A 24,386-nucleotide genomic window follows, 5' to 3' on the forward strand; every position below is an offset into this window, starting at 1 on the left:
TAGCACAAGATAAAAGCAAGTACCCTGCACAATGCAATGAGAAAGGCAGTGATTAAAAAAAACGTTCGTATTTATTGAAGATGTGAGCAAAAGCATGTAAACCTATAGCGTATGGCTAGGAAGACATCAATAAAATGGTAAGTCATTCACAAAGTATTTCTTACCACATTAAAGAGCAAAAAGTCCATGTCAAAGAGCAGATGGATTTTCCTTAAAAAGACACTACAGTTCTGCTCTGAACTATGGAAGCAGCAAGGCTCTGAATGAAATCATTTAAGTAAGAAGACAATTAAAAGCTTAGCTCATGCTGGTTGCGTGAGCCGATTCAGTTCATCTTGTGCCTTTTGTGTGACAGAAACAATGCATTTGCTGACTACAGACACATCCCTGCAATATGCCAGCTATTGAATAGCTACCTCCTCTAAAACAACTCCATCGCTGTCCAAGGGAGCCACAAATGACTTCTTTCACAATTACTCCTTGAAGAGCAGCAAGCTAACAGAACTTACAGGAAACGGGGACTCTACTTTAGATAGAAAATGGTATCGGTACCTGTATAAACATACACATCCCAGCAAGTTTACAGAATAACCAGCACATCTCCTCCCTGCTCCCAAGAGAACTGCTAAGATGTGCACTGCATACAGTATTCCCACCTAGACTATTGGCTCCATAACAATTCACAGGCATTAACAAAACAAAACCATTTCTGTACAAAACAGAAAACCAACATAAAAACACACCCCAAAAAACAGTATCTCATCAGTCAAGCCTGTCCCCAATAAATGTGCCTGGCTGCTGTGAAATAAGACAGACAAGTAGAAGGGGCAGGGAAGCCCCATCTTCCCCCATGAACCCTATGCAAGAACAGAGCAGGTATGCACTCCTCATTTTGTCACGGGAGTTGAGTGACTTCATGTCTTCAGACACAGTCTGGTCAGACACCTCTGAGCCTTAACCATTTTCCTATTAGGTGACATCAAAGAGGCTGGATGTCCTGAGGGGAACACGCACTAATCCTGCACACTGGCCATGTGTAGCTCTCCCTCTCCATTTGGTTGTGTCAAAAGAGGTGAAGGAGTTTGCTGCTACTGTCAAACACATGCACATATTTTAGCTTACACAGTGGGGATTCCAACTTAATGCCAGATATCCCTTACTCAACAGTAAGATCCCAGTTACTTCCTATTCAAGAATCTGCAGTAACCACTCAAAGGGATCCTATTACGAACAGGCTCCTAAGTCCATGAACTAGCGTGCATCCATCAGAAGAAGTCTAAGGATGGGGCAAGTGAGGGGGTCTCTCCAGGGACAGGGGAACTCTTTCCTAACCATGAATACTATGTTCTTGGTATTCCTAACAGTTTGACTTTCCAGTGTCAAGCTGAATTCACGGGATTGGCAGCTGGAAATAAACAAACCAAAACTGTAATGTGTTAACTGAACAAGCATGCTTTGGCACTGCTCAGATCACAAACACTGAACTCCACGAGACCATTTTGACCGAGTTTTTTCCAGAGTATAGCTTTATTTTAAAACTATTTCAGCAAATTCACACCTCCAATCCTACGTTCTGTTTCAAGATGGAATTTCAACCTTACTAGTTAATTAAAGCCACCACCTGCAGTGAGCTGGCTTTCAAACTGATTTCCTTTGTCTCTCTAATTCACACACATTAATATTTTATTTTCTACTGAAAAAAAAAATGAAAAGGAATGTCACAAGCGTGCCAAAGATGAGGCAGATAAAATTATTGCAATAAAACAAAGAAAATACACTTGTTACTGCCAGGTCTCGAGATGAATGCTGCATTATACAGACGTTTTAAAGGCTTACAACTGCAAATTGCTCTATTTTACATACTGTATTCTAGCCTATGCATCAAGATCTTGCCTAATTTTTTCTTATTGTAATGAGAAAGGGAAAGGGTCGGGTTTTTATTACCTGAACATTTATTCAATGGAGAAACAAAGACTACATTATATATTACAACACATGAGCTATTAAAACAATGTGACACTATAAAATATGCTGCAATATTCATTATGGGATAAGAAAGCCAAACCTGAGCAAATAAATGTATCTGCCAAACAGTCAGCAATAACTGTACAACTAGAGTTTATAATCTTTAATTATTTAAGAAGAAAAGAAGCTTGTAATAATTAATTTTTATAGGTTCCCTAAATTGTCATTACTAGGTGCTCACAAAACTTTAAAACATGTATCTTTCATCTCTAATAACTCTTCTTTATTTTTAAGAACAGATGCAATTGTTCACTTAACTGATTACTTGAAAAAATCATTAACTATTGTTTTTAAAACTTCCACACACAGTACAGAAAACATTTTATTTACTCTCTGATCTGGACAATGCATATACCAACATACCACTCAGCCGTTTACAGGCTCTGCATCTCACAGTGACTGATGTGATACTGTCTTTAGATAGCTTTGAAAATGTTTGGGTTTTTTTCATGACAAATCTGTAAATCACATTGATTTACATCAAATACTTCAGAAACTTGAAGTTGATAAGAATTGCTTTATTTAATTCATTAAAATATATTGGTGAGATAGTAACACCTTTAAAGTTTCTATAAAGTCTATGCATCTTTGCCATGCATTTAAAACCAAATGATCAAACTTCTGGTACAGACACCATTCAAAGCAGGTATAGAGGGAAGCTCTATATTGAACAATTATAACCTACAGAAGTGAGGGGAGGTGAGGAAGGTTCCATATTTCAGAAGAAACACATTCATGTTTTTTAAAAATATATTAAAGGTCACAAAATTTTAAATTATACATTAAACTATGAAAGAAAGAACATAAAACTACAGAAGAACAAGAAAGCTTTCAATAAAATCCAGACAACGTTGTTCTTTTCCCAAAACACTTTCAGCCATTGCCTGAGTTACTACTAAAATTTTACCATGGATCTCCATGGAAATGATCAGTCTTGAGTATTTCTGAAAAGCTCTACCTCAAGCCACAGAAATCAGCACAAGTTACACAGCAGCAGTTTTGACTGGAAACTAATATGCTACCCCACAGAATACACTAAATGGGTACAAATAGCATCTTGCAGAATCAAGTTCCTATACGGTTTCTAAATTGAGAATTTTACTTACAATATGGGCTTCATTTTTTCCTCAGGAAATGTGTGCGCTATACAGATGGTTTATTTAATCCATTCCTACCTAAATTAATCAAAGCAATCTGTCCCAAAAAAATAAGAGTCTTCATACAGGATTCTGCTGCTATTTGACAAATTGTGTACATTTAGCCAGGAGAAGTTGAAAAATCCTCCATAAAGAAGTTACCACATCTAAAAATAAGTGACATTATTAAAAGGGAAGTGCAATGTGTTATTTAGCATAATATGAAATTTAAACAGTACCATCTCAGATACACTTTAAAATGCTTTTAGTAGCACCTGGTTGTTTATACATCTTCTGTGGTGAAAAGGTCAATAGAAATTCACCTCTAAGGTCACAGTTGCTAAGCAACCATTTTCGGCAGTTCTGCAACACCGATCAAGCGTATTAGGTTCCACTGCCCGGTTTCAGAATAAACCCGCGTAGCATCCTACCTGGCCTTTGAGGTGCACCAAGCTTCCCAGCTTTTCTCAAGAGTGTGGGCACCCATCGCTGAGGTGCTGCTCGAAAGGATACGCCCTGGGACCACCGGCTTCCGGTTCACGAGAGCAAAGGAGAGCTCAGTCTTCAGGAAGACCATGGAGGGCTTGATGAGGTGCTGCCCAAATCTCAGCATGATATATGTTAATCTTCAGGGTCTGAAAGAGACAATACTTAAAATAATTAAGGGACTGGCTTTGCCTTTCCAAACAACAGGAATAGGACAATCAAATTGTCTAGGCAGCTTCTGAAAGAAAGTTCCTCCTGGGCTCAGCAAGGCATTGGGAGTTTTGGAAAGGTTGGTAGAGGCTTTCCTGAAAGTATCACTTCTTTGAAGGGGTGGTGGAAAAGGCTTGTTTCCAAAGCAAGAATTTCACATATAATTTCTTAAAACCTTTCTCATCATCTTGGCAGGGCTACAGAATTCTAGACAGAGAACATAATTTCTCCCTCCCATTTTCGTTTGTGCTGCATTGTATATATTTGGGTCATATGTGCTTGGAGAAGCACGAATAGTATTTCACATGCCCTTTCCCACAATGCAAATCAATGCACACAGAGTTCACAAAATAAAGAAATCACATTTTCTAAATCAATCTCTCCACTAAATACCTCAATTGAAAAATACCAACAAATTAAGGAAAGCATATTTAGTCATTTTCCATCCATGCTTTCTAGTTTGAGCAACTGAAATGTGAAAAGGATCAATAGTTGTGTGCTACATTTTCTCTTACACAAAGAAAGCCAAAGATTTCCACTTTCATTCACTAAAATTTTCTCTCCTCCTGAGGAGGACGAAAATCATTCTTAAATAGCTAAAGCACAATCCTAACAGTGTCTATTTTAGGTCTTTAAGCCCTAGAGTATTTAAAGTATTTAATACAATCAGAAATATCGAAGGTGGTGCAGGGTAAAATATGAAGTAATGAAGAATTTCATGTGACAATACTTCAGACACATCTAACATTACCTTGCTTGAACCAAGTGACTAATCAGAAAATTCAGTTTTATAAGTTGCTTCAGATGGGGAAAGATACTGTTACAGACATGGAGCATCTTTTGCTGCAGTTCTTTTCTTGCAAGCCTACTGTGTTCAAGATCCAAACTTGGTTCTTAATCTAAAAGATTTATTTTAATTTAGGGTCCCACTGCTTGTATCTGCTCCAACAAAAAGTACATGTAACAACCCCGTCTAAGTGCGCACACTTTGAAAGTGTCTTTGAGAAATGCTTGTTCTTTGGAAGGAAGTTCTGGCTTTTTAGCTCTCTGATTCCACAAAATAACTAAATTAATTTAAAGGATAGCGAATGCATCTAGTCAGGCTTTACACCAAAAAAGCATATATAAAACGTAGCATAAGATACAGTAAGCAATCATTCAAGTAATAAACATTCTAAGCACTGTGTCTTGTTTTACTTTTGAAAATCACAGATGAAAGGAAATGCTTGAGCAGACCACGGAAGACTGGAGATTTTAACCATCCCTGTTTCAGAGATCTGAAAAGGTTTTATAATTATTTTTTTTCCCCCATAAAGTCAACAGAAGATTAAGTGTCTGAGAAGATGTGTCCCTTACTGTATATTAAACCTGAAACTTGACAGCATACAAAAATCAAGTCTCTTTAGCTACTAGAAAAATCGCTTACCAGAGGAAACACCTGCTATCTTGTGCTGATGTCTGAAAAAAATAACTATTAGGAACTTCAACCAATCTTCCTAATTTCTCTTAAGCAGTCCATCAGCAACCCCCCCGTGGGTGTTTCTCATTCTGATTAAAACATGCAAGAATGATTTTACATGATATGATAAAGAGACATGGTTCTCTTCACAATGAAGGAAATGTTTCTGATAAAGGAGCAAAACACATTAAATAGCCAGGACTACCACCCAGTGATGAAACTGTAAGCTAGTATCTCCAGTAGCTGGAAAATCAAGTGTGCCACCACACCTGCCATTGCATCTAGCAATACTATGAACAGAAATAAAAGTACTACTGATCATTTCTTATTCTGCCTTCCAGACTACTGAGAACTAAAAGCACCGTCCAGAGACATGGAACAGACTTAAACACAGAATCAAGTCTCTAAAATAACAGATGCTGATTTTAAAATCTGATGCTTTGAAATTCGATTTAAGGAGGCAGACAACCTAAGATTTTGGTAATCACCAGGAGAAGTCCTCTGGCTGTTTGCTGCCATAAGCAAAAAAACCAATAAACAATAGCAGGATAGAGTTGATGACTTAGGAAATAAGGCCTGGATCCCATGCTTCAACAACTGAGACTCCAGGAAAGCTGGAAATGGATGACCTGGTGCTTTTGTATTCTAATTATCTATCTAAAATTACTAGGGGCTCCTGGGGGTCTTGACAGTCTAATGGTGACTCTGAAACTTGCTGTTAAAAATAACCAATTCCCACTCTGAAGTGTACGTTGCAAAATCCTCAAGTTGCAGAACAGAACAAATACTGATAATCACAAGAGCCAAGGTTAAATTTGTGCTAAGGGCTTCATGTTAAGGTGTCCTGGTTTTGGCTGGAATAGAGCTAATTTTTCTTCTTAGTAGCTAGAATAGTGCTGTGCTTTGGATTCAATATGGGATTTGCTATGAGAAGAATGTTGATAATATACCGAAGCATTTAGTTGTTGCTAAGAAATCAAGGACTCTTCAACTTCTCATGTCCTGCCCATGTGCAGGTGCACACAAAGCTGGGAGGGAGCACAGCCAGAGCACCAGATCCAAACTGGCCAATGGAATATTTCATCTCTCATAATCTCATGCTCAGTACAGAAAGCAGGGTTGGCTGGAAGCTGTTCTCTCTCTTCTGGGATTGCAGTTTTGGGATTTTTCTCTTGTCTGGGATCTCTAGCTGGGAACAGGCTGGGCATCAGTCAGTACGTGGCAAGCAATCGCATTGTGCATTATTCGTTTGTATTATTAGCATTATTATTATAATTATTATTTTATTTTTATTTTATTTCAATTATTAAATTGGTTTTATCTCAACTTATGCGACTCCTTTCCTTTACCCCTCCCCAGTTCTCTCCCCCATTCCTCGGGGCAGGGATGGGTGAACAAGCAGCTCTGTGGATTCTGGCTGCCAGCCAAGTTTAAAATCACAACATAAGGACAAGGGCATTCCCCAAGGCAAAAGTTTCGCTAAGTCACAACATCGGTGCAGGTAGCGGACTTGGGGCAGACAAGGACCATACTGAAGAGCTGATAAGCAATAAAAAACATTTTTATTTGAACAAGAAGGACAATATAAAGATCTTCTAACTTAAGTATCTAAATATCCTATTCTACCACATATCTAAATATCCTACTATCCTACCCAATATCCTACTATCCATACAATAAAAATGTATTTCTCTATACCCTTTAAACTCTAAGGATTTGCAATCCTATTTAGATTTAATAGCAGACTACTAATCTGGCCTTAAAACCTCCACTTAACATCTGCATAAAAGAGATGTTAAATTAATGGGAAATCCTGAGAGTTCATTATCTCAAAATGGGAAGAGCTAGTAACATGAAGCAGTGGGTAGAACGCACCAAAATGATGGAATGGAGCCCAAATTCCAAAACTGCCATTTAGGTTTACCCACAGTTGAACAGAGCCCTGTAGCCAGTAGGTTCTGCTCCAGCAGGTAACCTGTGACAGGCAGGGAAGCGGCAGAATTCCCTGGAACCAAGAAGCTCAGTCACAACTGGAAACCAAGGCCCTGACTCTACACATCCCTACATCATCATAGGCAGTTTGTACAACCTCCAGTGAACCTATGGAGAACACATCTGCAATCCACAGTAACACCATAATGGAGAAGTGTCTCTTCAGGATATTCACCATCACCTGGACCCTATCAGTTACTGACCATAATTTCATCACTAGAATGTTTTTATTAAAATTAATCCTAAACTGTATGGGGAAAAACACGTATCTGATGGCTCTATCAGAACAATGCCATACATCCTTTTTCATACTTCAGGAGAGATTATCGAAACACATTTTGTCAGTATAAAGACATTCAGCATTTGCCAAAATAATCACATGCAACATTATTCGCCACAGAGTTTGGGTCACCATTGCTCTCTAATATTGATGGGTATTTCATTAAAACTGCATTTTCAGAAAATGCTAAATGGATCCATACACAGATTCTGTGGACCACAGAATTTAGGTTGACTATACCAGGTATTCATAACACATCTACCACATGCTCCTTTACTTATTTCACTGCCATCTTGCTAAAAAAAGTCCAGAAAGGATCAGTAAAGTAAAAGCACTGGCCTCACATCTCACTAAGCAATAGTTTGAAGAATCAGATTACAGCCCAACTGAGTTGACCCAGAATTATTAGAATATTTTTAAGTCTCATGCATAGAATAAACGCATGTATTAAAACCTTTTCTATTTGTTTGCTATCGGTCATCGTTTGAGCTCAGAGGGCAACTGAGCAGCATACGGCCGCTTGCTCCCCCCCTTCCTCAGCAGCACTGGGAAAGAGAAAGTAAAACAAAAGGCTCAGGAATCGAGATAAGGACAGAGAGGGATGAGTCACCCATTATGGTCACAGGCAAAAGACAGACTCATTAAGGGAAGGAAAAAAAGAACATAAATTTTAATACAGACACTAACAACAACAACACTTAACAGACAGAGTAGGACTGTGAGAAGCATTACCACATCTTGAAAACACCTTCCCCCATCCCTCCCTTCTTCCCAGGCTCAGCTTTGCTCCTGATATCTCTACCTCCTCTCCCCAGCAGTGCAGAGGGCAGGGAATAGGGGGTGCAGTCAGTCCTGCCACTTCTTCCACCTTGGAGGCGGAGGGAGGACACATGACTTCTGGCATTCTTCCTCTGTTCCAGTTGGTGCCCCTCTCACAGGACAGTCCTCTACAAACTCTCTTCAACACAAGTCACTCCCAAAGGCACATGGGTCACCCCTACACGTTGCAGTCCTCCCAGCGCCGAACTACAACAACTACAACCCCTGTGGGCTTCTCCCCACAGGGTCCCAGCCTTCTTTGGGTGCAGTCACCTGGGCTGGCGTGGGGTCCCCAGAGGCCGCAGGTCAGCCTCTGCTCCTCCGGTGACCTCCATGGGTGCCGGGAGGGTGGCCCTGCCATCTCACCACGGGCTGCAGGGGGGCTCTGCACCAGCACACCTCCCCCCACATCTCCTCCTTTCTTCCACTGGCGTCAGTGTTCACACAGATGTTCTCCTTGCAACTCTGCCTCACAACTCCAACTCCTCCTCCCAGATTCCCCTTCTTAAATACATTATCACAGAGGCGTAGCCACCATCGCTAATTGGCCTGGCCAGGGTGCAAAGGTGGGTCCAATTTGGAGCCAGGGGAGCTTCAAGAAGCTTCTCATGGGGGTCACTGCTGTAGCCCACTCCCCTGCTACCAAAAACCCCACCACTGACTCAAACCCAGAACATTACACAATAATGTATCTGGATAATATAATTTATCTCTTGATTCAGACTAAGTAAATATAGAATGTGTTTCCAACAAATGTGTCAGTTGCATTGGTTGTGCTGTGTAATACTGCAGACTTCCCAGTGCTGTTCTCTCCAATTCTGAAAAGGGATTATGGGAATTTTTTTTTCTTCAATAATTATTCATGATCTTGTATACATTACTTGAGATGTTTTCTGCCCTGGTGATCCTCTGCGTTTTTCTGTAAAGCATGATCGTCTGTACTCAGAACCAATACAAATGCTAAAAAATACATTAGGGAAATGAGTAATGGGCACAACTGAAAAATCTGTGGCTGTGCAGCAACACACTGCAGCAAGGCTGGAATATTCCAGAGTGCAGTGAGGCAGGAAACTGCTACCAGCAGAGCAAGTTTTTAGTCATCTGAATTCTACCTCCTTATTGCTTGAATGGCCTGTAAACAAGCAGAAATCAATACAGTACAGGTGCATGCATGCAGGTCATGAGATGCAAATAGTGTATGCACAAGGTTTCCCAGCTGATTGGAATCACCTCACTAAGTCTGCTCCTCTGGGGATTTCCATTTTTCACATAAAGAGGAGGTCATTGCCAGCTAAAACAGAAACTAAGTATAATTGGTGAAAGATGTTTCTTCTTTAATGATAAGTAGTCTTTCTAATCCCTAGTAATAAGGAGGACAATTACATAGTAATGTTAGAAAATGAAAGAAATCAATTTCTGATAAAATTTCAGCCTGGTTTAACACAGTTTCTATTCTGACTATTCAGATAAAAAGTGTATTTACTCTTCTTCATATTGCATGTATACATTACATTGCCTATTTCATCTACCTCATTTTCCTAATTAAATTTCTTTCAAGCTGCGTTCCTGCAGTTGTAGGTGGGAATACAGTATTAAAGGCTAACATAGCAAGTAGTCTAATTTTACAGCCACAACAGATCTCAAATCTGCTTAACCCATACTAGGAAAACAAAATTTACACTGGCATTCTACATTACACACTGAAAAATATGAGTGCTAAAATTAAAAATGTTGAGATACACTGAAATACCTTCCAATATTATTACAGTTTTGTAACATTGCAAGAACAGGCACATTGCATTTGCCCAGCCTATATAAATACTACTCATACATTTAATGTATTTTTGAGAGGAAATCTAAAAACAGGTCTCAATACTCCAAGTTTATTTGGTTTTGGGGGCTAGGGGTTTCAGTTTGTGCTTCATTTTTTAAATAGCATAAGCTGTAGAAGCATGGGTGTCAAATACACAAGGAGAACTCTGAACAGAAGGTAAGGATTGCCTAAAGACAGGTCCCTAGGACATCAAGATAGGTGTCTGCTTGTTACATGTCATCTCTAGAGTCAAACACCAATAGCCTGGAATACTGCTACAAATTACTTTCTCTGCACTGACTATAAGGAGTGATGGCACTAATTCTTTAAGGCTGTCTTTCTGCCTCCATAGACCTCCCCATTGGATGCTTAACTGAGATGGTGCTGGTACTCCAAAATACCTCTTTATTTTATCATATAATTAATTACTTGACCTTAACAACAAGGTGTTGAGATCACCACCCGCTGGGAACCAAGCTCAAGGCTTTTGCTGAGCAATCACGTGAGCATTGTTCTAGGAAAGCTACAAATCTGGTTGTAATGAGAGAACACAAGATAATACAAAATGGGCTGTTAACATAAAATGTGTATATTAAAGAAAACCAATTACAATACCATTATCTCTCTGTGCTAATATAAATGAATATTTTAGAAACAATCTGAGGAGCATTCTTAAATTTTAAAGTTTGCCATTTTACCATATTAACATCACCTGTTCATTAATTTTGACGCTCCTGATTCTGCTACTCAATTTCACTGTAAAAACACTGCAAATTTCTATGTTGAAATGAGAACAACTTAGTTGATTAATTTTTTTAAGGTCTTACAAAATAAAAAAAGTATTTAAAAAAAAATTCTGCAAGATAAAACAACTTGTGTCACACACCGTAGTTATGGGAACAAAGTAGCTCTCCAGTAACTGCTGTTTATGGCTAACTTCAGATTTTTCCATCACATTTTCTAAGCTGCCCTTTATCCTATAAAACTATATCCTTAAGTGCATATTTGGCATTTTTTCCCTCTAGAAGGTTTGATTACGTGGAAAGCGATATTCCTATTTAGACATCTGAATTCCACACCATGTTCAAGAAGTGATGTACAATGAAGAACTGCCCTGCATGCTATCTCCCCTCTCTTCATGCTTTATTATTTTTCACTCATTCCCTCCCCTTCCTGCCACTTTGTGAGGATGAAATCCACACAATTCAGAATATTACTTATCTAACCCAAGCACATAGCAATGAATGTCCTTGTTCCTAGCAGCCAGGATTTGCCATTTTGATCAAAGAATACTTAAAAACACTAATGAAAAGAAATAATTTTATTCTAAAATCACTCAGTTTTTCTACTAGCCTTTTGTCCCTCGAGTGGCTTTATCTCTCAGCATCTTCCACTCCCACCCTCGTACAAGATTTAACTACATATTTTGAGTTCTTCCAGTTTCAGAAAATAGTCTCTAATTAAAAAAACCCTCTCCCTCTCAGTGAGCCAAAATATCGCATGCTACTGCTATTTCTGTTCTGAAAAAGCCAAGAAGAATTACAAAACTAGAAAAGGTGCTCAAGTATCTTTGACAGCCATAGCCTAGATTCTCTCCATGGGGATGGTATTTAATGCTCTACATGAGGTTGAAAGGAAAAGCTTGTGTGGATTATTTTCCATTTTCACCACCCACAGAAGCTACTGAACAGAAAGCCCATTAAATGTGATGCATGCAACCAATCCCGGCGGTGTTGACAAGGACCGATTTTTCATGTCATACGCAGATTATGATGGACTTGAATCCACTACACGTGGCTTCTCCTGCTTAATCTAGCAGGGAAGAAAACATCAAAATTATTACTGTTTAAATATATTGCCATTTTCTTAGCATGGTCAATCAAGCTAAATTATCTACACTCAAAAATAAAATAGACTGTGGTGCGTTCCATAGTACCTAAGCACCTTGATATGTGTGATGCTAAGGGTCATCCATTTGCAATCCCATAGCCTGCCTTCCCCTTGCAGCTCTGCTCGCATTCACTCAAGCTGCAGCAGTGTTTCCCAGCCTCTCTGGGACAGTATTTTTCCATTCTGCTCTCACAAAATTGATCTCACAGTCTTGCACCTGGAAGCCCTGGTATTTCTGTTAAGGCAGATTCTGCTGGGGCATGACTGTGACCACCATAAGAATCATCCCTTCCTCTTCCCCCTTCTCCTACTGCCTGTTTGTAGCTTTTGGGTTACATGAGTGGACCCAAGAACATGCCTACGCAAAGCTTACTGACCAAGCAGCACCCAACCCCGAGCACAGCACACTCGTTAACAGCATCACAAGCAGGAGCCTGAGGGAGGTCTGATAAGCAGGTCCTGACGAAAACTAGATAGTTCCCAACTGTACTGGGTCTGACTGGGAGGGGGTTAACTTTCTTCACTGTAGCTGCATGGCACAGTGTTTTGGCTTTATAACTAAAAATGCTGACAACACACCAATATTTTGGCTATTGCTGTACAAGGCTTTCTATTTTTCCTCACTCTGCCCACCACCAGTAAACTGATGTATGCCTGTCTTCCCCTGTGACTCCTGATATTAAAGCTACATGCCTCTAAATCTGTCCCAACATCCTTTGCACAACCAGTCTAGCGCTCAACATAATACACTTAAAAGCAGAAGATGCACAGAATTCAAACAAAGCACTGTTAGCCTATTTAAAAGCTATAGGTCAAATACAATACCAGCATACACTAGTTGTATTTGAATCTGAATTTATAGCCCCAGAATAAAGCAAAACTCAGATCCATTTTAAATGTCAGTAGAGACAAATTAAGTTTTAAGGGGAGCCTTACACACTACATTTTCCTGCTGCCTCCCCTTTGGATATTCACCTGGTTTGGTTCTTTTTCCCTTTTATTTATTATTTATTTATTTTTAAACTAAACTTTATACATTTTTTTTCAAAATTGTTCCTCTTCAGGCATTAAACAGCTTCTCTATTGCACCTAATAAGCTGATGTGTGGGTATACACAGGACCATGTATGTAAGTCTGTCCTCAGTGTCCTCTCTCCTAGTCATCTAGTCCGTCATTGCCATAACTTTTAGAGTCTTCATTTAAAAAAGAAAAAAAAAATTAAAAACAAAACCCCAAACCAAACCAAATAAACAGCCTTCCCACCCCCCCAAAAAACCACCACACACCCCACCAAACCAAGTCAAACTTCCAGACACCCAGGTCTTTGTTGATCAAGAAGGATACAGACACCTAGAAGGAAGTGAACGGCTCTGTAGCAACACTGTAAAGCAATCACAGCATTGACAAATTAATCAAAAGTCGCAGAATCAAGCTAGATGTCAAAAGCAATATACCATCCACAATACATGTAGAGGACATAAATATTTTTAAATGATATAGAAGTAGTTGTCAAATTCATTTCTATAGCAAGCATTTTGAAAGACAAATTAGGCCAAATTGTTTGTTTTTATAATTCAGGTAAAGAGTGCAAAGTTATACACAATAAATGAAATGGTTTGTAGAGGCTAAAGAACTACATTAAACAAAGAAAAATGAGGGCTTAGAAGTGTCATGAAAGCACTAAACACACTTGCACTCTTCAACCATTAATATGTATACCCTGTTCACTAGAAGATAACTTATATAGCTTTTAACCATACTGAGAAACAATTCTGGCAGTGGAAGCTCATTGCCTGCCTTTGTGTTCAGGTTACAGCTCAACTTTTCCATACACTAGGAATAGTTTCCAAATATGACATTAAATGTTTTTTGCTATTTTGACACTGTAGCTATACCTGCACTTTTACTTTTTTTAAAAAAATTTATGATGACTCACATGAAATTAAACTCCTTCTTGCATTATGTTGGACTTGGTTTATGTCCATTTTATGCCAGAATACATAAACAGGAACTTAATACACTGCAATATTCCAGAAGATATCTTTCAAACAGAATCCCAATCCTAAAACTTGATCTAGAGCTTCACAATCTTCTCTGCTAGACATCTGTGCTCACTTTTCCTCATATTAGCAGAGCTGATCTAAGATTATGATTCCTCCTTCCATTGTCATACAAGAAGATGATGTGATCTAAAGAAAAGTCTGATAACTAAGAACTTTTCAAAATCCATGTACTACATCAGTGATTTTAAGATAGATTTTTTATGAAATAGGATACAATCAAGAGGTTCACCTCCTCACTGACTTCTACTGAAAGAGCAAAATATGTACAAGCATACATGTGCAATAAAATAATGTTCACAAATCTTTCCTTAGTGTTAATCTCCTAGAAAAAAAAAAACCAAAACAAACACACATTATATTTTAAACAGTGCTTAATAACTTGCTTGCACCATAACTATTATCCTGATACATGGAGAAATCAGGGGTTTGGTTTCGCCTCTGTAAGTCATTCTGATGAACGAGACCTTTAGCGTTGTAATAACTATTGTGAGTAATGGAACAACCAATGGCTTTTATTAAGAAGGAACACTGAATAATGTATTACCAACACTAAGATCAAGGGAAAATACATTTTTATCAGGGAAAAAGTATTAATATCAGTCATGCCATTTTTTGAAAGCATAAAGGTGAAAGGCAAAAAAGGAAAAATTTTAAAAAAATGTTTCACAGTATGCATTAAGCAGCAGAAATTATACTGTGAAAATCCTTTTTTCTAGGGTGGCTACCTAGGGCTACATTACATGCTAGAAGAATAATAAAAGAAAACTCCACCTGGTGAAGGGAGAGATGGGGGAAGAAGGTCGCTATAGAGACTAGCACACTTGCACATTGAAACACTTGAGTTTAAGCTCATTTCTTTTGAGGCTACAAACTAAGAGAGCTGACATGATGGAACAACTAGGAATGTTCTTTTGCTATACCATTCAGTGGAAAAAGGTGGCTTTAAAAACGTGGAGAGAAGAAAAAGCTGTCGTGTTTTAGCATTCTTATTTATTACTTATATAGCACTACATAAAGTCACTTTATAGGCTTTAGAAATACACACCAAGACTAAGCCTTCCGCTGAAGTGGCTTACTATTTCCTTTGAGTGAAAGCAGTTTGGACATCTATAGCATTGGATACAAGAGATGGGGCAAATACAGTTGCAGAAGAAAAGCTGCAGGGAGCTAAGTGAAAAGATTCAAGGAGTAAACGTCCACGGGGAGAAGAGAGAAATGGCTCTTCCCAAAATTCTATGATGGCATAAACCAAAGCACAGTCAGAAAGAGCGAGCACAGGGTGTGCTGTGGCAAAAGGATGGTCCACACAACTTCGGGCCAGCACAACTCCAGACAAAAGTAAGTGTGTGATGAGCAAGAGATGTTGCATAATGAGTTTCCAAACACAGTCCAGAATTTTTTAACTTATGTCACTGAGAAACCAGTTAACGTCACCTTCAAAAAACCCTACTGATTCAGTATACATCTCTAAAGATTAATTTTCTGTGTTTTGTTCTTTTGTCCTTTAAAACTTTTTGATACTTAGTACCAGAGAAACTGAAAGATGCAAAAAGTTTCACCTTCTTCAGATGAAACTACTTTAATTGAAGGACTGCAGAGTTAAAGTAAACCCAGCCTTACTGAAAAGAAAACTATCAACAGAAAAATTGAGGCAGTTGAGACTTTTGAAAACTCACAAAGGAAAAAAGCCACACATATACAGTAACTCCTGACCATATTTTTCTTTATATGGGCAAAAAGACACAAACACTAAGAATAACTCTAGGATTAGTGTTATCATACTTAATTTCATTCAGAATGCAATGTATTAATTTTTCCTCTGTAATACTATGAATTGTTATATTTGAAGCAATTCCTGTGATACCAAGTGTCTCCATAAGCATTTTATCTTGCTGAATTAATAAACGCAACACAAACATTTAGAGGAAAATGCAGACACTGTACTTTACCTAAAAATTCCTCAAGCATATAGATGAAGACAGTCATGTAATAAAGATTTAGTGTCAGATTTACATTTATATATAGCTAAAAATCCTAGATAGTGGGTTCTTTACATTTATGTCTAGTGCACTTACATCTAATGTTAGATGCTGGAATCTTGAAGACATCCCATTAGCTTTCATTTTACCACTTTACATATCTATGTGCTCTCCAAAGTAAAGTCATTTAAAGCAGGTTGTTCCATGGACACTGGGATTAATGAAGCCTCGTTTCAAAGGATTTATGTCCCCATCTTTCCCACACCTCTTTTTGTTCCCCCACAAGAATGAGAGCCCTCTCCCATGGCCTTTAGAGTATCCCAGCCAGGTGAGTTACAGCACTGCTGTGCTTAACTGAGGTTTCTGCACATGAGTTGCCAGTCCAGAGGTGCACACTATCTGTTGCCAAGCACCGTGTGTAACAGTTGGGAGGAAAAAGATACTCCCATCATGATAAGCAGGTCAAGGCCACTGCCCCAAAATGGACTTGTTGTAACTGCACAGTCTGATTATATAACTACTACCGTACACATACATATCTAATTATATACTACACAATTAAAAGATGAAGTGCTGTTCTGATGGTGAAATCTGTTAGATTTTTTAAAAAAACGTTTATACAATAGTCACTGGTAAAATGCAAGCATACATGACTTTTTCTTACTATCTCTGGTTCATTTAAACCAGTAGGACTGCAAACTGCATGTAAACAATGGTGGAATTAAATAGAGAAAATAGCTGTAAATGCACAAAATGGTTTGCAAATCTTTCAAAAAATACAGACTGTAACTTCAGTGAACTATTTGAAGAAAGGTGGTCATGAGTAAAGGAATCTGAGAAAAAGAGGTTGTACATTTTTCTAGGTTTAACTTTCCCTCTACGCACATATTTTCTCTCTGATTTTCCGCAAGTGCTCTCTGTATACTTGACCATATGTTCAGAAAACGGCAAAATAACATTCCTGCTTTCTGGCCGCTTCCCCAGCTTTGTCAAAGATACCTGTGGCAGGGATCATAGCTTTCTGCATTTCTGTACAGTGCACTCTGAGGTAGTCAGTCCACAAGGTAATGTGGAATGATAACTGGGTTGCAAGTCAACTGAAAGAATAAGCAAATTTTGGAAAGAGAAACAAACTCTTTGTCACTGTCAAATCAGCATTAAAGCATGATGGGAACATACTTATAGTTTACTGTGGTTGCTTAGATAATTCTGAACACTATGACTTAACTAAATTTAGGCAAAAATAGGCCAGTCTTATATGATTATTTTTCAGGAGATGTTGCATATCTGGTAACAGAAAATTGACCCTACTAGGGTTATATCAGAAGACATCTATTTACTGAATACGACCCCTTTTCATAAGGTATTTTCTGCTGAGAAAAAATGGCTTGCAGTTCCTGTTATATACAGCCATTTAGATATACAGACATAGATTTAGTCCAGTAAGATATTAACCCTAAGAGGTTTGGGTTTAGATTTTAGCAGCAAGACCTGACTATTATTCTCCTCCTCAACCAAAAGAGCCAAATCTCCTTGTCTAAAGCCAACATGAGAATCATCAGAGCCATTACTGGACACAGACCTCAAAACATTGGTAACAGATGCTTATGAAAAAAAGGGTCAATGCAGTGTTTGTCCATTTCAGTCTAAACTTTTGTTTGGAACATGGCCATGGACACAACCACGCTAGAGAAAATTTGGGTTTGATATTTTCTAGAAAACATTGCTACAGAAAGAGATTACTCTGAGTGAATCCATCTCCCTCAAGACTTTGGAGAACAGGCTGTAGTGTGGTGTCCTGACATAAAACTAGTGAAACTTCGGCTCTCAAATTGCAGTAACAGAGGATAATAATTTCTGCGCAACATCATAATGCTACAGTAAGCCTTATCTAGAGCAGGGCAATGACTACTACGCTACCTGCTGAAATAGCCATCATTGTTGCAAGCAGCTCCCAAGCACATTTTATATTTAAAGATGTTAACCTTAAAGTGCTTTCTTTATGAGTCATTTTCCACTGTAGACATAAGCTCTTAGCAAATTAACCACTGAAATGTATCATATACTTTTCTAGCTTCAGTAGGTTACTTTCAGAATCTGGACTTACTACAACTTCAGCATTTTTTCCTTTGATTAATTTACACAAGCAAGAGATGTCAAAGATAATCTTGTCAATATTCTTAAAGTTAAATTTCAAAAATATAGATGTAATACAGTATTTTCTCCACTGTGATACGTGCAGCAGAAATACAGGGAAGTCAAAACCAGAGGGGAAGATACTGTGGTAGAGAGCCTAAACCTGCATTTTCAATATGCTGGCCTGCATCTTCTTTGGTAAAAGAATAAGGACTTCTTCAAACATTTCTTTAAACATAGGAAAATTTTTAAGGGCACATAATTACCTCAAATGTATTATTTTAATGGTCATGTCATAGCATGTACTAATTATAACATTTAACTCTATATGCACATAATTCTCTAACTTGCTTTTTACTTCATGGTTGCCAAATATCCTGAAAAATATGCATTTTAGTCTATCTGTAACTACCCTAAGGTTCCTGACTTTTTTTCCCTTTAGACAATAAGCTATATGATTATTTTTTGACTTTGTCTCACTATACAGAATTCCACAAGTCACATAATCAAGCCATAAACCAAGCAAATAATTTTGTATGCTTTTGCTGTATTTCTGGCTTCCTTTCCAACTCTGCATCACTTCAGGCATCAACAAAAAAAATGTTACTGCTTTTAACTTTTCAAGATTAAAAAAAGCATTTATGGTCACACAGTGAATTGGAATAACTGAGACAGTATTATGTTCTCATTTGTCAGTAAACCTGATAACATTTTAAACAAGAATTGGGTGCCAGATGACTGTTCTGCAACTAATTCTGGAACAAATTTCTGTATAATCTACTGAAAGTGCTTTAGAGTTTCTTGCCAGCAAGGCTTTCTAATAAGATATTCATGAGTAATTAGAAATCTATAGACATGATTAAATCTTAATCTACGATTTGCAGGATGAATGTTTAGGCTGAAGTATGGCAAACTGGCAGAGAACTCAACTGGAGATCCCTCTGTAGGTTCAAGAATTTGGCTGGCATTTGTCAAAGCTGAAGCTCTGATTTATTTGTGAATTCCTCAGACTGCACTGGTTTCACTGGATGGATAACTCATAAAACAGACTGCTAGCTCAGTTCCACAGCCCTCTGCTCACAGCCCTGACTGCTTGAGTATCAGTACCAAGTATTTTACAGAAGGTGGGCATAAATTGGTTACTTCTAATGAAAACTTTGCAGAATCATTGCACCTTTTAAATAATGGATGTAATTTGCCTGGTCTTTATTATTTAAAAGTGATTTATATGATACATATGTACTATACAAGCTACCCAGCAGGTAATTATACTTAGTCAAGCAAAGTTCTCACTAACTTTCTTTTTTTCCTCAATAGCAAGCAATTGTTCTGTAACTAATGCCACAGCAGTGCCATAAAGCTCTGGGAATAGCTGGTTCTAAGCAGCCTGGAAACAGTTACAACTGTAAACAGAAGAGATTTTTTACTGAAAAATGTATTTTCTCTTGTTGTTTTAAGAGATGTATTGGCTTATGCAAGTGCACTTCACAGCCAGAACAAAACATCCCAACTTTCTACATGGAGCATAGCCTTCCAGTTCCACAAAAGCAATGCGCTTGGCACAACATCAGGAACGTAGTCTAACAACAAGCTAAATGTAGGCTAACCCTAAGAAGGTGTTTAAAGAAACTGCTTCTGTAACTAGCGACGCAATTACAACATACATAGCCACGGTTCCTATAGGCAGAGCCACGCTGAACACCAGAAACATTTTACTTCTCTAATCACTGTCAACTAAAGATTTCAAAGAGCTTTGGAAAAATATATAGAAATATCCATCTTATGGATAAGAAAACAAAGCACAGATAGACTTAGAGCACAAATTGCCAGAGCAGGATACTGTAAAATTTTTTCCTAACCAAATTAAAATTCTCTAAAATTAACAGAAAGACTCACAAATCATTATTTAGCCTTGGTTCAAATCCATACTGCTGGTTTTAAAGGACTATGAAGAACTAAGGTGTTATCTTTAATTACCTGTGCTACTTTTTTAGCAACCAGCAATCCTTAAAGAACTAGTATAAAATAAACTGCCAATGGAGAAAATACAAGTAAAATCAGGTACACGTAAGTGTACTTGCTAAACAAAATGTGGACGTAACATATAAAAATGTGTTATTATTAAAGTTTTCCTAAACAGATGAATAGTATTTTGTTAGACTCACTCATGAATCTTCTGGTATTTAGAATCTCTTCACAGAGGAAAGAAATCTGAATGTACTATGAAAATAAATGAAAGTACATTTGGAAAGATCCTCTTAATATTCATTATAGAAAAGATAGTACTACCTTTTAGGCAATATACTTTCTCAATTAATATTCATTCCCCAACTTAACTGGATCACAAATTTCAATATTTCCAATTAATCTTTCTCCATTACAAAAATCAAACAATCAAATTGACAAGGATGAGAATTCAGATGGCTTGTGTAATCCCAATTTATATGCAAGCATTAAGAAACAGTCTTTAATAATAAAATCATATATTAGAGTTTTCAACAGGACCCACTGTCTCTTCTCTGCAGGTGGTTCACTTTCAGAGAAAGCTCAGAGCTCCTGTGTGATATTACACAAGGTATCAAATACAAACTTTTCCTTAGCAATCAGTAGTGCCATGTAAATGTTCAGTTTACACACTTGAGATGGTAGGGAAGATATCTAGACACAAAAAAACCACACCTGAAGCTGAAGTAGCAAGTGCTGCTTTATGAACACAGTACATACTATATGATCTGAAGGGCCCTAAAAATCCAATCTTATGTCTTAAAATGTGCATCCGAATTTGGTGAAATTTTCTGACCTTAATCTCTGTCAGTTCCCCATCTGTAAAACAGAGATAATACTGCATCCCTCACCGGGGTTTTGTGGAGATAAATTTAATTTAAAACCTGTGAAGCACTTGAATACGGTAGCGATGAGCAGCACAGAAAAGCCTATGAGGAAATTAATAATTCTGACTTCTGAGCAGGGTCTGAACAATGCACTGTAAATAAGGCTTAGGGCCACATATCAAACACTGAGGATAAAACATCTTGAATAGCTGCTCATTAATTGAGTACTGTCCATCTTGTATACTGAGTAAGGAAAAAGTCTTCTGGAAAAGTGTTATGTGCTATTATAGCTAAAGACTTCATCATAATGCATATGCATAAGAGAAGCTGAATTTAGGTTGCAATGCCAGCCTTAATGTTAACACCCTCCTCTCTCGACTGCTTGCTTTTGCATTCTTAATAATGTTCTCTCCATGCAGTTTGTATGTGTAACAGTTATATACACAGAATGAATTATGATCTCATTGTGAATCTCTGATTTCCATGCACAAGTGGTAATGAACAAAGTTTGGTTAAAAAAATTCCATTAGAAAAATAAAATACCAAGCTTGCCTAGGCTTGGTAAATTCAGCAGGGTTTCTGCTGAATTTTCTCTTCAATCGCTTGAAATGGTCCAAGTGCTACTTCTGTTAACACTTACTATGTATTACCATAAGAGACTTCGGAAGAGAAAATATATCAGGGGACTGTCCTTTCCATTTTTATCAAAGGCATTCAATTTTAATTCTCAACAATAACAGCAGCTGACACGTTCCCTTTGCTAGTTCCTGTGAAAATAAATCAGGCAGAAATTAAGCTAGAACTGCACATGGGAATCAAGGAAAAATAGCATCTCCTCGAAATGCTCTCCAGTGCCTTCTTCCTCTTCCAAACAAAGGCCCTCTACACCTTGTAGGGGCAGGTGATGGCCAATCTGGTGAGGGTTTACATGCAAGTCCTTTCCCAGTGCTAACTGCCTCCTTCCCCAGACTGCACAGACATGCTCTCAAGGCAACTGGTACCGTTGCAACAGCCCTCAGACAGCACAACTCTCACAGAAAGAGCCCTAAACAGTCCTGCCATCTGACCCAGGACAGCAGATTCCAGGAAGCTGGACAGTTTCCAGTCCTGATTTTATTTAGATGACGTGTAAGTTGCTCATTAAAAGCAAGAAAAGTTACCCCTAGCAACAGATCAGAACCAGATCCTGCAAGTTTCAGCTCAAGGTGTTTCCTAGACCTCAAGTACTAACATAGCACAATGCATTCAAGTTAATATGAAATGAATACTAAACCATTTGAAAGTGATCACATCTTTACTGATCATGCAGAAAAAAAAAAAAGTAGATTTCCCAGAGACTAATTGTACAAAACCTTAAGAAAATAGCAGTCTTCTGATTTCATGTGTTCAAAATTATCAATGCTCTTAAATATCACCAAAATATGTGAAATCTATTATATTCCAGCTAAAATATCTGTCTTCAAAGAGTACTTAGAAGAGAGTCTTTGTTCAAATCAACATCAAATTCACTATACTTTGTCAAGAGATCTGATATATTTCTAATAATTTTTATAGTAATATGAAGCCAGATGATGTTGTACCTAGAATATTCTATCTTCTCAAAAGGGCAACAGAAAGCCAACATATTTTAGATTTAATTAGGACTAAAATCAAATTTACATAGTGATATGCCACATTTTCAGCTAGTGATGAAGACAAACATCTCTGCATATTATCAGTACTTGAAAGGGTAGTCATTTCTATTTCACTTTGCTTACAAAATGTCTCCAGAGGTTTTCACACGACTGTGCATCATTTCAGATGCTTCTTTTAGTTTTTTAACTAGTTCATTGTTGATATAAGTTGGGACATTACAGTTTCAACAGTAAAATATTTGGTACTTGATCAAAGTTTCAGATATGCCCTAAAATAATTGTATTTGCCTTTAGCAAACATTTTATTTGAGGTTTGAACAAAACTGCTGATGGAAGCTGATGAAAATTACTCCAGCTTGAAATGCACTGACAGATGTGCTATCTAGCAAGGGATTTCCCTGGAAATTTTCTAATTTTCTTTCACTAATTTAGAAAAGGTTTATTTAAAATCTGTTAGAATGTACTGAAGTACAGGGTCACTTAATATCTCATCATGGGAAGAAAGAGAAAATGTAGCTGAGAAGCCTAAGCTCTTGAAATGGCAAAAATTTATCCAGATACCAGAAGTCTTTTAATATTATCTAACATATTCTACCAAAAAGAAAGAAAAAAATTAAAACCTATAATTTAACCACAGAATTAATAAAAACAGACATGCATTTCTCACTTTACGAGCTTTGGGAAAAAAGGAAAGGGAAAAGAATCCATGGAAAGCTTTCTCATTTTTCCTCTCTATTGAAGAAGTACTTAATTGACAAGAAATCAAATTTCAGTAAACAGCAACAAATACACACACACACAAACACTGCATAAAAAAGAGCTATGGAAATCTTAACATATTTCAAGGTTATGACTTGTAGAAACTTTAAAAGTTCACACATAGATGTTATTGCCTTCCAGGAAATTTGCCTTTTCCAAAGTCAAACTGGTATGAAATCAAAGAATTTCATCATTAATCATAAAAACTAAAACGATAACATGGCCAAAACAAACAAACAAGAAAACCTTCACATTTCAGTTAGCTAATAATATTCTTTTTCTGACATTTCCCTCTCCCCCCAGCATTAGAGGATCAGCAAGTCAAAGCCCAGAGAGAAGTAGTAGCTATTTCTCCTAGAACTCCCATGCAATCTAGAAATGTTGGCTGGAAGGGATCTCTGCAGGTGTCACCTCCAACCTTGGGACAAAAAGTGTAACTACTGCAAACACTACATTTCAACCATGATTTTGACAGCTGAATTTCCAAGGATGAACATTCCACAACCAGTCCCAGAAATCTGTTCTTCAACATGGAAAAAAGGTAGATTATGAATAAGCATTGAAGAAAAAAATCATTATGTTTCCACCAATAACATCAGCAGCCTTATGGTGCAGCAGGCTCTTACATTAGATAAATATTACTCCCTCAACACATTAAGATGGCATCTTGTCACAGATTTGCTTCCTAATAATGATTAGAAACATGGAAAGCTGTTTTTCCCATCCTCTTCCCACTCTTTTCACTGCTTCCTTCAATGATTAGCACAAGCAAAAGCATCCACATCCCCTTCACTGAAAGTACTTACAAGTGCACTGAAGATAGCTCCTTTTGTATTGTTGTACTCAAGTTCTCCCAACTCACTTAAAATGGTAT

At 37.6% G+C, this 24,386-nt stretch overlaps 1 protein-coding gene across 4 annotated transcripts in view; it reads right to left on the minus strand.

The window, feature by feature from the left end:
- The window catches only part of FHIT (fragile histidine triad diadenosine triphosphatase), a 622,267-nt gene that overhangs the window by 423,456 nt on the left and 174,425 nt on the right, over positions 1-24,386 (minus strand). For all 4 annotated transcript variants that reach the window (XM_074878818.1, XM_074878821.1, XM_074878819.1 and 1 more), the window contains one exon: positions 3,675-3,796. In XM_074878818.1, coding sequence (XP_074734919.1) covers positions 3,675-3,774 — 100 coding nt within the window. In that variant the 5' untranslated portion in view covers positions 3,775-3,796. The remainder of the gene's footprint in view (positions 1-3,674; positions 3,797-24,386) is intronic.

Source organism: Strix uralensis, chromosome 10 (assembly GCF_047716275.1).
Source record: "Strix uralensis isolate ZFMK-TIS-50842 chromosome 10, bStrUra1, whole genome shotgun sequence".
In the NCBI taxonomy this organism is placed as follows: Eukaryota; Metazoa; Chordata; class Aves; order Strigiformes; family Strigidae; genus Strix; species Strix uralensis.